The sequence below is a fragment of the Schistocerca piceifrons genome, chromosome 1 (assembly GCF_021461385.2).
Source record: "Schistocerca piceifrons isolate TAMUIC-IGC-003096 chromosome 1, iqSchPice1.1, whole genome shotgun sequence".
In the NCBI taxonomy this organism is placed as follows: domain Eukaryota; kingdom Metazoa; phylum Arthropoda; class Insecta; order Orthoptera; family Acrididae; genus Schistocerca; species Schistocerca piceifrons.
In genome coordinates, this window is record NC_060138.1 from 430,305,774 (window position 1) to 430,322,068 (window position 16,295).

The window sequence follows — 16,295 nt, forward strand, 5'->3', positions numbered from 1 at the left end:
CCGCATCACACAGTACGTGATTAGTAAAGGAATCACATAATCTGCATTGTGAGTGCCACATGCACAAGAACTAAATCAATAAACTAGAAATTTTGAAAATACAAACACTACTGGAAATGTTTAAAAACATGAAAACATTACATAAGGCTGCTGGAAAGTACAGTATGCGTATTAAAAAAATCGGACTTTGTACTGCTCCTCGGTGGTGGTGTGTCTGCTAAATTATATTTGCTGCGCTAGCCAACAACACCTGCTAAAGTGACTACTATTTATCAGTTTGTCAAACCTGGGTGGGATGGCGCTGATACACAGAGATGACAAGTGTATTAAAACGCGTAGCGACACCATAGAGTTCCGCAACACCGTGTACTATATCAGCTATCTGCAAGTAGTTGTGAGGATGGAAAGTTTAACCAAATGCTTACCACTCGCACAATAGCTACCGGCGAAGATGCAACTGGACCACCACTAGTACAAATAGTTTCTGGTTTTATCGGCTAGTGTTAGCTCCCGATTGGAACTTTTAGTTAACGCATCTCAATATCACAAGATTTTACAGGTTCGACCAGCAAGCTAACACCAAAAGTAATCTACTAGTCAATGGAATCAAACAGAAACTACTAGTCTGATTAGGATGCGCTACTTAAGTCAATTAAACTCAACTCACATTCACAGCAGCGTGATCGGAAACCTCACTTATATAAACCAACACTCCAACACTGATACCTTGGATTTATCTTATCTTTTTCCCAGCTTGAAAACTATCCAACGTGGAGTTTAAGCGTTCCTTTTAATAGAACCCCACTGAAGCAATCAATCTAGACTGAACTTTCTTAGCTACCAGTTTCAGTTAGTTTCATTTTCGTAAGAGCATGCCAGCGATATAATTACACTGAATCGTTGCTAGTCGGAGATTATTAATCTTATACAGTCACTGCACTGCAGCTCTATGCTTGCTTATTTCTTTTTATGAACACACACAATGGATAATGCTATTTGCACTCTATCAATGATAATGGTTTATGCTACAACCTTTATAGTTTATTAATTCCCCATAACTTAACTTTTCCACTTTTTATCGCGTAAACCATCAGACCAAAACCTCTTTCATATACTTTAAGCTGAACTTTACGCAATTATCGTAACAAACTCTCAGTGTGATTTATCTTTCACTTTAATATTTAACTTTTTTATTATTTATTTATTTATTTATTTACTTAACTATTTTATTATTATTGTATAATTTTTTTTTTTAGATTCCAAGATTCTGTTATATTTTCAAGATATGGGGAGAAATGATAACATGAGACACCAATTTTTACTTTATCAAGTATTACTTAATTTTCAATGTCCCCACAAAGTTTCGTCAGGCGTGAGTGCTGGTGGTAAACTACTTCCCCACTAAGCGGAAGCTAGTAAAAAAAAAAGAAACAAAATACCTAAGCGTCACCGCCACTTTAAAGTAGCATTAATATTCACTCACATCAAAGCAAATCTCTCCCTCTTCAGGCATTGACATACGCGGACCCTCTATACCAAATTTAAAACACTCAGCACTCACAATTTCAAAGAGACAATTATCGTGCTCTACTCATTTAATAGGTCTTCTGTCAGTTTTGTCAGATGGAAAATTACTATTACACCAATTCGCGCGCGTCGCAAAGTATCTGACACAGATTGGTTCTCCCGTTTACATTAATCAAACTAGGATGTCCGATCTCACAATAATTACACGACAATCACAGGCCGCACTTCAATTTGAGATTTCTTTAAGCCGGGGATTCTATTGCCTTAGGACTTCCCCCACAATTACAACCAATACAGTCGCACACTCACGCCAAAGCTTTAGCAAATCCTTATTATAGAAGCGGCAACGGCACATGTACCTTTGTGCTTACTCTAGTACCTCCCGCTGCGAAAGTCAAACACACGCCAGAACAAATGGACGTGGTCAGCCCATAGAGGGCTCCGCGTCCATGGTGGCTATTCCGCGCAGCGGCTCTCGCGCAGCGAGGGCGCCACAGCTACGCCACGTGCAGACAGCGGCCAATAGCCACTCCCTCCAGTTTCGTATATAGGGACCCGCTCTGCCCTAGTCCAGTCAGTCTGGTACTCGCTCTGGATTGCGTCTATATCTCGGCGGTACTGCGTTCTGGTCGTTGCTCGTTGTTGACGTTTGGCTGGCTCTGGTTACGAGTGGATTTACTGTTGGTGTTTGGTGTTGTGGTTTCTATAAGCCTCCGTTGTTTATCTCTTCCTTGTTGTGTCGGTCTTTGTCGGTTGTTGTCGGTTGTCGTTGGTCTGTCGTTGGTCTGTCGTCCGACTCGTCCTTGTGTTTACCCGGTGGTGTGTGCTCCACCGCCGGCGGCTTCCCCGCCTGGCATCTCCAATCCGCAGCCCAAGGTGTTCCCGCGATTGGTTTTGGTTACTACATTTACCCTTATTAAACCAATCACTCACAAAGTCTTTGCGTGAAGGCGATACCAAATACACACAATCAAGATTGAAAAGAACCTCCCCTTAGCATGAGGTACGGAACGCCTGATTGCAAGTAACCCTAAGGTTAGCTTGACCAAACTTTACACTATCACTAATCACATGAAAATGCGAGAAAAACCCATCTCTTAGCATGTCTCACAATGAGTTACTCTTTTAAAGCAAACTCCAAATATCATCGCACGTCCCACTACCGATTGCGAACAATACAGCTCGCGCAATAATTACATATAACTTCCCATATAGGCCATAACCCCATCACGGGTTCAACTAATAACTTTAGAAGCCCAAATCCAACATTAAATCACTTGAGCGCCAACTCCAAATTGGCTTACACTTCCCAAGTGTCACGAACTGACTGATGTTACCCCGTGACCTCAATAGTGACTAACTCCCTGATGCCGCAAATGTAACTTTCTACACGAGATCTCAATGGTAACTCCTCTTGAAACAAGGGACAAAACCAAGAACCAGAATTTTTGAACAAATGAACATGTGATGTTAATTGTCTCTTTATCACAACTTTCATTATTAGATGCTTTCATTCCTCTTTAATAGCGGCCAGCTGCGCATCAGTCGGTATCTTTGCCGCGCTCCACACTGCTGCTATCGTCATGGTCGCGTGACATCTCTGGCTGCAACAGGCTCCACTGCATATGCTCTTTCTACAACATAATTTTGACAACATTTTCAGAAGCAAATACAAATAAAATTAACACCCCCCCCCTTTTTTTTTAAGTCGAAATTGACACTTCGATAATAAGTTGAGGCGACTTACATATGTAATGCCACATACGTATACCACTCACACTACTTTTCAATTTTGGGGCACTACAACTTATGTTGATATATATGAAGTTTCATAACACATGGATGACATACTTCTATTGCAGAGGGAGCCAATTTAAGCTCCTGTTAGAAATAGGGAAGTCTTAGGCGGAGGCTGGGACAGTGCATTTGATATCCATCATGTTGTGAAAAATGTTCCAGCCATTGATAGTCCAGACTGTGAAATGAACTTCGTTGAATACAAGGTCTGTTCAGAAAATTCCAGAACTTTGTCCACAAAATTTGTCTATGCTTACCTTTTACTTATTGTACATAGTCTCCTAAATACTCTCCTCCACAATTGGTACAATATTCCCAGTGCTATTACCACTTTCTAAAGCAGTCTTGGTATATCTCGCACTGGATGACGTGAAGTGCTGTCAACAAATTTTCCTTTATCTCATCTGTCATTGCAAATCTTCATCCTTTCAAAGGGGTTTCAACTTTGGAAATAAAAAAAAGTCTACAGGGGCCAGATCTGGAGTACAGAGGAGGAGGCGGCATCACAGTGATTTCATTTTTTTGTACAGTAGTCATGCACAAACAGAGATACGAGTGTGGTGTCAACAATGAATTGTCTGGTCACATTTGAAGTTGTTTCCTTCTCACATTTTCTCGCAGACATCGCAACATGTCCTGAGAGTATCATCGATTGACAGTTTGTCCCTATGGCTTGAATTCATGATGAACAAATCCTTCAGAGTTAAAGAAAACTATCGGCATTGTTTTGACATTTTACCTGACCTGAAGAGCTTTTTTGGTCTTGGTGAACCTTTCCCAACCTATTGTGAAACCTGAACCTTGCTTTCAACATTGTAATTGTAGACCCATGTCTCATCACCAGTTGTGATTCTCTTAAGGATCATCTCATCCTCATTTGCCAATCCAAAAGCTCTTCATAAATTATGAGGCGAAGGTCTTTCTGGTCTTGATTCATTAGCCGTGGGATGAGATTGGTACAACATGATGCATTCCGAGATTCTGTCTCAGGCTTTCATGACACAGTCCAACTGAAATGTTACATTCATCTACAACCCTCTCAGATGGTCAGTCATCAATAGGCAAGCAAAGTTTCATTGACATTCCTGATGTGAGTGTTGCCGGGAGACATTGAAGGGCTTTCTGGATGAGGTTCATCTTTAACTTCCATCTGGCCATTTTTAAACCATGTGAAACATTCGTAACACATAGTATGGCTTAAGCACTCATCACTGTAAGCTTCCTGCATCATTTGGTGAGTCTCTGTAAAGGTTTTCTTCGGTTTCATGCAAAATTTAATGCAGATGCTTTTCTACTCCAACTCTGCCATCTTGAAATTTGGAAACTGTGTGACACAACATTCTACTCAATACAGCACTGAACAATAAGTAACAGCTTTGTTTACCTAATAGCTAATTTGACAACAATGAAACTTCTGGAAGTTACACATTAAACACAGATGTGTGCAGCTATGCCAACTTCATCTCGCTCCAACACGCCATTGGCGTGAAATCACGAATGTTCCAGAATTTTTTGAACAGACCTCGTTGACAGTGTTATCATGTTACACTTGGGACAGACCGTTCCATATAGTAGACAGTCGACAGCTCCAGCTGTGGACCTTTTTTTATATAATAGCTAACTTAACAACTGCAAATAAGTACTCGCCCAATAAACTGAAAATGATTCCACTACATAAAAATTATCTCATTGAATTTATTTTGAGTACTTGTATGAGAAAACTGGATAGGAAATGCTGATGAAGTATAGTCTGCTTGCAGACTAAAAATCTAGCTACGTTCTTGGTGAGGGAAGTTGCCTTTCCTAGAAGAATTCTATAGCTGCAGTATGACTAAGGATCAGTGTCTCTCTTACTAGTGTAGAACACCATGCAGAGATTTATGCAGATTCTGTCTGTATGTGTTACTTGTGTTAGTGTTTCCTTTTTTCCATGTAACGTTAACACAATTAGTGGAAAATAAACACCTCTGCACAATGTGTTGCCAGTAGTTCATAAGGCCAGCTGTAGAGGGGTCAGTATAGCTTTTTGAAACACCCCATAGTTGCTTTTTGAGAAATTGTGAGCTAGGGAGAGTGAAGGCTCACCTGCTCATTCTTTTGTTTGCGGACCTACAAAGGAGGGAATTGCATGACCTCAATCCAGTGACCTGCCTTCCCTCATGCATCTCCCCCTACACCACCTGCCCATGCAACGATCCATCGCACACCCAGAACACAATTTGTCTCTTAATAGGGTTCTACCACACGTAAATGGGATAGATACATTTAATACTTCCAGAAAGGCAAAGGTCCCGAGTTCGAATCTCGGTCCAGCACACAGTTTTAATCTGCCAGGAAGCTACATTCAATTTTTGTTCTTAACACACTTCATTTGACAATAAACATTCACTTTACACTATTAAAGCACTATTTTAATACTCTGTGATTTTTCAATCCCCTGCAGCATGGAAACTATTAGTCATAGAGAAAAAATGAAAGAGAAGTTTTTTTTTACCAAATTTAATTTAGTTTAATTTTGTACTGATAAACGTTTCTGTAGAAGCCGCAGTTTTTGAGTTGTTCAGGAAAAGCATAAAAAGGTGACCTTTAAATGCTTCCACCTTCACACACACACACACACACACACACACACACACACACACACACACACACTCAGGATTTTTGATATCAGCAACTACACAATATTTCTCCCAGATTTTCTTTATTGACTGGACGGTATGCAAGGCTAGAAAATAATCAGAAAATTGCAAAGCCTTATACAAACGTTAAGTACTTCAGACGAGTTCTCATGTAGATGATGTGATACTTAGTGGCTTTTAGAACAGTATTATCTAGGGAAATTTCACATTGATTCCAAGTGTGTTTGTAAAATAATGGTGTGGCAGTGTGTTTTAAAAAAGATTCATTCAATTTCACAAGAATATGTTTTCTACAAGACTGGAGATAGAAACTCGAAATATATATTAACAAACACATCAGTATTAAAAGTTCTCCTCAGTGCCAGCTGCAAGCCAGCAGTTCATGTGGTTGCTGGCAGGAGTCTTCCTGGTGCAGCCAGCTTAGTCCCTAGTGCAGCCAGCTCAGTCCCTTGTTCCACTATTATTCATTGTGCACTGAGTTGACATGGTGACAACACAGCAACAAAGGTTTTTCACATTCTCAGTTCCAGCAGATCCAGATCTCTTATGACTGAGCGACTGATATAATATGGCACTGTATCTCCTACAGCTCAAAGAATTCAGTGATGTTGCGAGCAGTTATAGGACACTTGTTGTTTTGTAAGAGGAAATCCACAAGTTCTTATTCAAGGTGGAAATGCTTTCAACAGAGCTATGTAAGTAGTGCACTGACACTTGTGTTCCAAACTGAAATGCTGTGAACCCTTCACGATAGCAGTAAACAGCAACATTTAGTTTTCTTAATTCATTCTGGATATGGAAGGAAGATAATTTTTTTTCACATTTAGTGTTCAGTGATTTTTCCGTTTAAGTGGAAAAATGAACAATCACAACATGAGAATATGGAGAACAGAGCAGCTATAGACCATAGTCTAGCATGAGAGAGGCTTGCGTGTTTTGTACCATTTCCCAAGAAAAGGTTTACAGCCCTTATTTTTTTTGGAGGAGACACACTTACAGGAATTGTTTGGCTTTTTACACAGTTACAAAAACACATTGAAAAATCTCATTTTTCAGCAGGCCAGAGCACCTTTGCTCACTCATTCCTAGTAACAGCATTTTTAACAATGAGCTGTCTCAACAGTGGACTGGCTGGAAGTAGCATATGGATCTTGCATTGTACCATTGGTTCCCAAGGTCACCATCTCATGGGGATATTTTAAAAGGAAGCTATGTCTTTGCACCTCCCCTTTCAACAGCTTCGGGTAAACTGTGACACTGCATAGCAACAGTAGTGAATGCAGTAACACCCGGACATTCTCAGAAATGTATGAGACAACTTTGACTGATGTCAGGACATTTCTTGTGCATCTGGTGAAGGACGCATTGAATATTTATGATCAGTAAATGAAAACTTTGCTTCCTAACGTAATTGTAAAAAGTGCCCCAAGTTTGTAGGTGCAAGCATATAAACAATAAAGCCTAGTAAAATTAGATTTTTTCAATATATATTTCATACCCTAAGTGTGTGCTAAAATATGCCCCAAGTTTCTGTGTTCATTCATGTAGTGTTATGGAAGTGGATGGAGTTTTTTGAAATATTCTGTTACCAGGAAGATGGTGATTTGGCTGCCAGAGTCTTATTTAAATAATTGATGGATGTTATAGTACACTTTGAATATCATAAAAAAGATTCCAGTGTGATTTTTTTTCCACTGAATGGTCCAGTATTGCCATTCCTAAAGGGAAGCCATTAGGTAGAATGGCACATGAATGTCAACAGTGACTCTTGAATTGGTTTGCTAAAGGAAACATTTGGGTATTGGTTTATATTGCTGAGAAGCACTGCCGCTTTGGCATTTTGGTAATTCTTTCTGAAAGGTAGCCATTTCATGGTCAGAAGACCAAGTAGACCTCATGTACCAATGGATAGGGACTGTTGAGCACTGTGGAGAGTGGTTGTAAGAAACTACATGAGATCAGGGGAAGGAATCACTCAAGAGTTTTTAGAGTCCAGCTAACACAATGACTGTGCATTGTGAGTTAAAATGAATGGGGAGTCCAATGTTCGAGCAGCCCCTCATGAACCACAAATTTCTGTAGTCAGTGATAAATGACGCTTGAGGTGATGTAAAAAGTGACACCACTGAACAGTGGATGACTGGAAACTAGTGATTTGGAGCAATGAGTCACACTTTCCTCAGTTGCAATCCAATCAAAAGTTTCAGCGAATGGAAAAAGTTACCTGCCATCATGTGGTAGTACCAACTGTGATGCTCAATGGTGATGGTGTTACAATATGGGGTGTTTTTCATGATTAGGAAGCAGTTCTCCTAATAGCGTTTAAGAAAGTGCTGAATGCAGAAGAATATGAACACATTTTACAGCATTCTGTGCTGTGTACAGCATAAGAACAATCCAGAGACAATGATTGTATCAGCATGATAATGCACCATATAATAAAGTGGTAAATGGAAGGCAGTGAGGCACAACGTGAACCCAGTGGAACACCTCTGGGATGAGTTAGAACATCGACTTTGTTCCAGGCCCCATCATGCAACTTCAATCTAGTTTCAGCTCTTGAAGAAACGTGGGTCCCACAGACATTGAGACACCTCATTGAAAGTGTCCCCAGCAGAGTTCAAACTTTCATAAAGGTCAAGGGTGAACACATCCCATACTGTTGTACTCTGATAGTTGTATGTGTACTTTTTATCAGACAGTGTAAATTGTGAGAATATTAGTGACACAATTATCAAAATAAATGTCCAGTATTGACCCATTTCATAAGATTTTTGTACCGATACTTTATTGTTGTCAAGTTGCTGTGAAATTCCATAACAAGCAAGTACCCTCAAGGATCTTCACTTCTGAACAGTTTTGGCTGGCTGACTTGGAAATAATTTAAGTCAATAATCGAAAATTCAACAGTGAAACCTCGTTACTACACCCCCCCCCCCCCCCCCCAATCCCCAATTTCCTATATAAATGCAAAATTGATGTAACTCGCAGCTCTGTTTTGCCCTTATTTTATTTTCAAGCACGGTTGCCATTTGTGACTCAGTCTGTGTAGACCTTTTCTTTTATATATTTAGGTGTCATTATGCATTTGTGTGGAGAAACAAATTTCTTTACTTTATTTTTAATGACCACTGAAGCTCAGAAGTTTACCTTTGCTCATTTTCGTTCTAATTTTTATTCTGCGTGCTAAATCATCAGATGTCTTATTTAAGTTTTTGAAGATACATTGTGCTATGTTGACTGTCGATATAATTGTCTTTTAAGATGCCTGGGAACATAACTAGTAAAGATCTTTCGTGATTTTGTAGCTCATATCATGAGCTGATAGAGAAATATAGCATGCCTAAGTGTAAATTAAAAGGTATTAGGCAAGCAAATAACATTAGGCTCAACTACTTAGCAGAGCTGTGATATGGACAAATAAGTACCTCTCATATTCTCTCTCTCTCTCTCTCTCTCTCTCTCTCTCTCTCTCTCTCTGTGTGTGTGTGTGTGTGTGTGTGTGTGTGTGTGTGTGTGTGTGTGTGTTAAAAAAAAACAACCTAGGTTATTGAGTAATATTTTTTCATGTGTTGTAACTATTTAGCTACCTCATTTGTGGACGTTATCAACAGTGCTCATATAGTAATAGACATCTCTGCTAACATACAAAAAACTTAACACATTTATTACCATTCTGCTTCTTATAGGGTTTGTCTCAAGAGGAGCTGAAAGAGTACTCTATGCAGAAGGCAAAGTTAAAACAGACTGAAGATGCCCAGTCATCAGAAGATTCTGACACAGATGATGGCAGCAAAGAAAGTGATGGTTCAGAAAAAGTTTGTAAATTTACTCTTCTTCAAAATTCATTTATGAAGGGGCAGCTATTCTCTCTCTCTCTCTCTCTCTCTCTCTCTCTCTCTCTCTCTCAGGCTTAAAACTCTTTCTCTTGCCAATATAACTTAAATGATAATTTAGTCTCACTGACAGTTTTTCATGTGATAGTTGAAACTAGTGTGCAACATGTTTCAGTGGATGGTGACATACTAAGTACTAGTGACTTTTGAGGTAACTGCTAGTAAACTTATATGTGAATTAATTAGCAGCTAAATGTGGGTACACGGAAATGTGAGCAGGTGAGGGAAGAAAATAACATGGGCAGAACTGGCTTTTGTAACTTGAGGCAGCTGTATGACTATCAGAAAAATTTGACATAAGCTGACAGCTGCATTTTATTTGTTGCAGCTTTCATTTGCATTAATCAGTATCTCATTAATGTTTCTTTTGTCAAAACACACACTGTCCTGTAGCTAATTGATGTGTGGCACATACAAACATGCAAAAGTGCAGAGACATTACTGGATTTCAAGCTATCACTCTTTTTCTAGTTATAGTTTACACTGTACCCCACACAGTGTAACAGACATCCAAATGCGTTCATCTTGACCATGAGTGTCTATGTGTGGAGAGATTATGCTTTTGTAGAAAAAGGGAGCTAGTAAAAAAGCTGGTACAGTATCTCTATTGTTACGCGTATGTCTGCGCCATGTGTCAGTCTGTTGTAGGTTAGTGGCTGCCTTCCCTCATTGTTATTTGTTGTTTCCATTCTTTTGTTATGTAGTTTTAAGCAGTCCTGCCGTGCTTATAGAGAATCTGCTAAAATACCTGTTATGTTTAGGAGATGCCAAGTAAGAACACACGTCACTTAATTGATTTTGCTGTAAGCCATGGCCATTTATTTTGTTTTGCATTTCTTCTAGGACTCAGACTCTGATGCAAATTCATCATCGGACAGTGATAGTGACTCTGATGATTCAAGTGACTCAGATAGTGATGCTGAAAAGACAAAGGGAAGTGATGATTCATCTTCTATGACTTCTTCGAGTGATAGTGATTCAGAGTGATCTCTTGACTTCATCACTGTGTGTATATGAAGATTTGAGACTGAAAGGGGTTTTATTAAAAGAAAGGAAGAGAAAAATTTCTTTATGGACCAGAATGGTGCTGTGGGGCAGATTTATGTCCCAGCTACAGCATGTTTAACAAGAAATATATTACATTGCTTGAAAGCGCAGCAATGTCAAACTTAGAATTATATTTTGTAACTAGACTGGTTGCTTGCTGTCAGTTTAGTCTCGCTAACCATGTAACTTCCTACCATGGCACATTCCACAGCAGAGAAATGAAAACATGGAATTTTATGAAAAAGTGTGTAGATATAACTTTTTTTAAATATTTGTGAAGCAAAAAGAAAATTTAACTGTTCTGTAAATGGAAATATGTACAGTGCACCAACTTTATAAATGGCACACAGGACAGGATTTTCGCTACCTGTACTCAATTGTCATTAATGACTTGCACTAACACAACCTAGCTCACTCAGGCTAATGTTATATACCTTGAGAAGGAACAGTGATGTGTTCTGTAAATGTTCACAAAAATTATGTGAGAGACTGTGGAACTTTGTAGGTGGAAGCTCTTCTTGACAATGTATATTGTCTGTTTTTTCCATCTATCTGCAAATTCTTAGTCAAACTTTTGTGACCCTTCTTTTATCCCATCTCTCCTCTGTTCTGCTTTTTATCCATTTCCTCCTGTCTCACTTTTTTTCTGTTTTTTGTTACCAGTAACTGATTATCTTGCCTGCATCTAGTTTCTCCCTCTTTAAACCCCCTTGTCATGTCAGAATCTGTAGGATGCCTCTACCTACAAGAAATTTTTGTTAATTAGGTGATTGCCTTGTCCCATTAATTACTACTATTATTTTGCCTCTGTTACTTAGAATAAAATTTATTCTACATCATTCTCCATCCCACGGTGGTCTTCACCCTTATATTATCCTTTGATTAGGTTACAATTATTTAAAGGATCTTTGGCTTTTAAATGTTGCTGTCAGTCATCAACTTTTTTTATAAATATTGTCGTTTCATATATTTTTAAACATTTTTATTGCTTTATATTTTCCTATTTCTTCTGTGTATCTTCTTGTAAGACTCTAATTTTATATTTTGTAAACATTTAATCCACATGGCTATTTTAAGGTGTATAGTAAGACTGATGCGTACAAATCTGACCGAGATGTGCATCAGTGTCTTTACCTGGAGTGAAGGCTGAATATCTCGGATGCTCCATTACCCAATAAGTAAATGGAAATTTGTGTATATTGTCTGTCATAAAAGAATATTCTCTAAGTCAGTGACCTATTTTTATTTACCAATTTTGTAATTGTCTTGTGTAAATTATTGTATGTTAGATGTAAATATTTAATGGTACACTTCTGAAGTGCATTGTAATAGTTGGTAACTGATATGCTGAATTTAAGTACAAATCACTTTATGTCTAATTTCTGTATATTACTTCTGTTTACTTTCATGTCATAAAAATATTTCTAAGATTTATGTGTTGTATAAGGAATCACAAGCTTTTGTCTTAAAGCAGCTGTAAAAAGGAGATATAATTTAACGTTCATCAGACATAGTTTCTTTTATTTATTATATTAGGGGCACAATTTTTTTCTATAATAAAGTGTTTGTGTTTTAGCTGACCTCCTTTACTATTCATTTTGGAATTTTTAAGTGATTTAATGGATATGCTATAAGAATGGATCAAGTGAGGCACAAAACAGGACTGTTCTAAAAAACATTCATGACTTCAAAATGTTAATTTTTTTGTCAGGGAATTGTATTTACAATCTCATATATCTTCATAAGTCGAAACACTGTGCTAAGCATTTTAGTAAGCGGCGTTCTAGCTACAACAAAAACAGGATTATTCTAAAACAAAAAGTTTTCATTAAAATACATTTTTATGTGGTTGTGTGTTGTATTATGATGTGAGTTCATCTCTCTTACATGTTTGACAGCACTGTGGCCTAAATACTGTAAGCTTATTTCTGCAGTCTCTGTTGGAATATGCTGAAAAAGCATCATAATAATTCCAAATCTGAATTTAAATATTCTTACCAGGTGTTGTATAGCTCTAGTTGTCTCAACAAATTGCTTCAGAGACAAAACAAGAGACAGCTGGAGTTGCACAGTTCTGGGAAAAAAAGGATATGTGAACACTGCAAATGTCTGTATTTTTGCCCCATTGCTGGTATTAAAAAAATATTTTTTGCTGGGCTATTAATTGATTTTCAGAAGAATAATGTTCATTTACTGTAATGTTTTGAACATGGTGATGAAATTACAGCATATTAGCTCTGAGATTTGAAATAATTTTTACCAGCCCTCCAGAAAGCAGAGAGGAATTACTTATTTTGTAGGCTGCCGCCTCCCTCACCCCCCCCCCCCCCTCTCTCTCTCTCTCTCTCTCTCTCTCTCTCTGTGTGTGTGTGTGTGTGTGTGTGTGTGTGTGTGTGTGTGTGTGTGTGTGTGTGTACATCAAATGGTTTGAAATATTCAGTTCCCATTAATTACGTATTTTCTCCACCCATCCTTTTTTCATGCGATTAAGAATTAGTTTTGTGTACCTGCTTGCATCTTAAATGGCAGTTGGTGTGAAACTAGCACTGCTTCCGCAAGTGTTTTCAGTTACCATTTTGTTCCTAGAATTGTACATGTACTTTCAAAACACTCCTGTTGCCAGCAGAAATAATAATAAGGTAGTTTCTTGGTGTATAATGTATGTAATGTGGCATTTCATAAATGCAGCATACTCAGGGTTATTAAAATATAAATTGTTTATTTTCTGCTACCTGATTCTCCTTCTCCATAATTGTCATTGCAGAAAAGAGCTTTTCAGCCCCCAAAAACATTTGTTTAGGAGTCAGATCCGTCCATTCCAAAGTAGGCAGCAATTAAAAGATTTATGCTGATACTTATTTGAATATTGTTCGTACTTTTTATATAACTAATCATTTCTGCTATTTTCATCATTGAATTTTTCTAAATACACTTAATGTAATCATTTGACATCACTTCTACTTTTGGACTGTAACATTTCCACTGTTTCTAATAAACTATAAACCAGAATATTTTCGTAAGTCACTGTTTTGATGATTAGATTATGTAAAAAGAATGAAGTTTACCCATTTTACATGTACTGACATTAATTGTTATTGCAAAAGACTTTCACTTGGGAATCACTGTGGCAATTAGCTGCATTATACTTTGTATCATTTGTTAATGCAGATAACATAATCTTCATTGTCTTTGGATTAATGTTTACATCCACAGATCACCATAATCATATCCCTGGATTTACATCTAGGCAACATCATTGGGAAAAAATACATTAGTGACAATGCTTAAGTGAACAGAAATAGATACTGCCACCATTGAAAGATCATATATGGTAGGTTCTTTTATACACAGTGAAACAAGTTGTAATAACAGTTATGCTTCAGTAACTTTACAGTCACCCATTTTCTTCTCTGTATAGGTTGGGGAAAAATTAACAAACCTTCAATAACATATTAATTATGAGAATTGTCCATGTGTACTAAATGTGTGTTCAATACTCTTAGCCTTTGTTTCAACTTTCTCTATATTCAGCTTCTCCTTTCTGGCAAATCGACACTTTCATTACAGCGTTAATAGACCAGCCCATGTGGTTGTTAAAAATGTACCAAATTGTGAAAGACCCACTAAAGAAATCCGTGGAGTGGTGCACTGCCTATTGCAACTGAGTTAGAGTATTTTGAACTGACTGTTTATTACAGATTGCTTTGTGAACGTATTTTATGAAAATAAAATCTCATGAATAAAGATTATTGATTATAAAAACAAAAAGAGATTACTTTGTATTTGTGGCAATATTAATAATGCTCACATGGTATTGCACAGCTCTCTGTGCTACAATTTTGTGATTGTAAATAATGATTAATGAAGATGGCTGGGGGGAAATCCTTCTTGGTATTAGGTAACATGCCAAATCCCATATGGTGACAAGCAACATTTGGTAATGGATGTCAAATGTGATTGTGCCCTGTTCTAAATCTATGGTTTTAGAAGTTACAGCCAAATGTATCGTTCCTCATCACTTCTGTAGTATCTAAATTTGTTGAGTGAAATTAACATCTTGGTGTTTTAAGGGAAAGTGGAAAGGTTTGCAAGAATTATGTGAATGACTTGATGTAGGTACATTATATCACATAAGTAATAATTAAATTATTAAAGACTTACAGAAATTTAACTGAGCCTAGCTGAAAAAGTTTACCTTCTGGAATTAAATACATATTGTAAAAGCACTTAAAAATCTAAAATCTGTTAATAACAGCAGCATGAAATGGCAGAGTGCTACTCACTACATAGGGGAGTTGTTGAATGGCAGGTAGGCACATTGTAAAAGACTAAGTTTCATTGTACTTGTCTGTGACTTGCCTCCTCTATGTACTGAGCAGCATCCTATCCTTTCATATTATTGGGAATCTGTTATATATGTGTTACAATAGCACATTTCTGTACAACTGTTGAGTATCATTTGGATTTAAAGTTTCAGTTCTTGCACTTAACGCAGAGCTGCCATAAAATTCTCACGAACTTGTGTTTTTCCGTCAGTTGCTGTGACATGCTGCTTAGTTTTATGGGGTGTGGGTGTAAGTAGCAAACAGTATTTTTTCTGGATTTTTGGAACTGATAGTCAGCTTTGGCCTATAGACACATTATTATTTATGTTTACAACTGGAAGGGGAATGGAATTAGAATTTTTATGTTCTTGACTCAGTACCACCCAGGACTGGAGCAACTAAATTACATTCTCCACCAGGGTTTTGACTACCTCTCATCGTGCCCTGAAATGAGAAATGTCCTGCGCACTATCCTTCCCACCCCTCCCACAGTGGTATTCTGCTGTCCACCAAACCTACACAATATACTCATCAATATTTACACAACCTCTGCTTCCAACCTAATACCTCATGGCTCATATCCCTGTAATATACCTAGATGCAAGACCTGTCCCATACATTCTCCCGCCACCACCTACTCCAGGTTCGGTCACAGACATTGCCTACCCCAACATAGGTAGGGCTACCTGTGAAACCAGCCATGTGATCTGCAAATTAAGCTGCAACCTCTGTGCTGCATTCTATATGGGCATGACAACCAACCGTATGTCTTCATGAATGGCCACCAACAAACTGTAGCCAAGAAACTAGTGGACTACCCTGTTGCTGAGCTACCAAACATGACATTGATTTCAATGACTGCTTCACAATCTGTGCCATATGGATCCTTCCCACAAACACCAGGTTTTCTGAGTTTCACAGGTGGAAACTTTCCCTGCAATACATCCTAGATTCCCGAACCCTCCTGGCCTCAACCTTCGTTAGTCACTGTCCTCACTCATCCAGTCCCTTCCCTGTTCCCATTCCAGTGCTACACAGCTGTCATTCCACCATCATACCCGGTC

At 38.1% G+C, this 16,295-nt stretch overlaps 1 protein-coding gene across 9 annotated transcripts in view; it reads left to right on the plus strand.

The window, feature by feature from the left end:
* Positions 1–13,147, plus strand: part of LOC124790314 (nucleolar transcription factor 1-A-like) — a 210,033-nt gene extending 196,886 nt beyond the window's left edge. For all 9 annotated transcript variants that reach the window (XM_047257773.1, XM_047257776.1, XM_047257782.1 and 6 more), the window contains 2 exons: positions 9,653–9,781; positions 10,703–13,147. In XM_047257773.1, coding sequence (XP_047113729.1) covers positions 9,653–9,781; positions 10,703–10,846 — 273 coding nt within the window. In that variant the 3' untranslated portion in view covers positions 10,847–13,147. The remainder of the gene's footprint in view (positions 1–9,652; positions 9,782–10,702) is intronic.
* Positions 13,148–16,295: the final 3,148 nt, after the last annotated feature.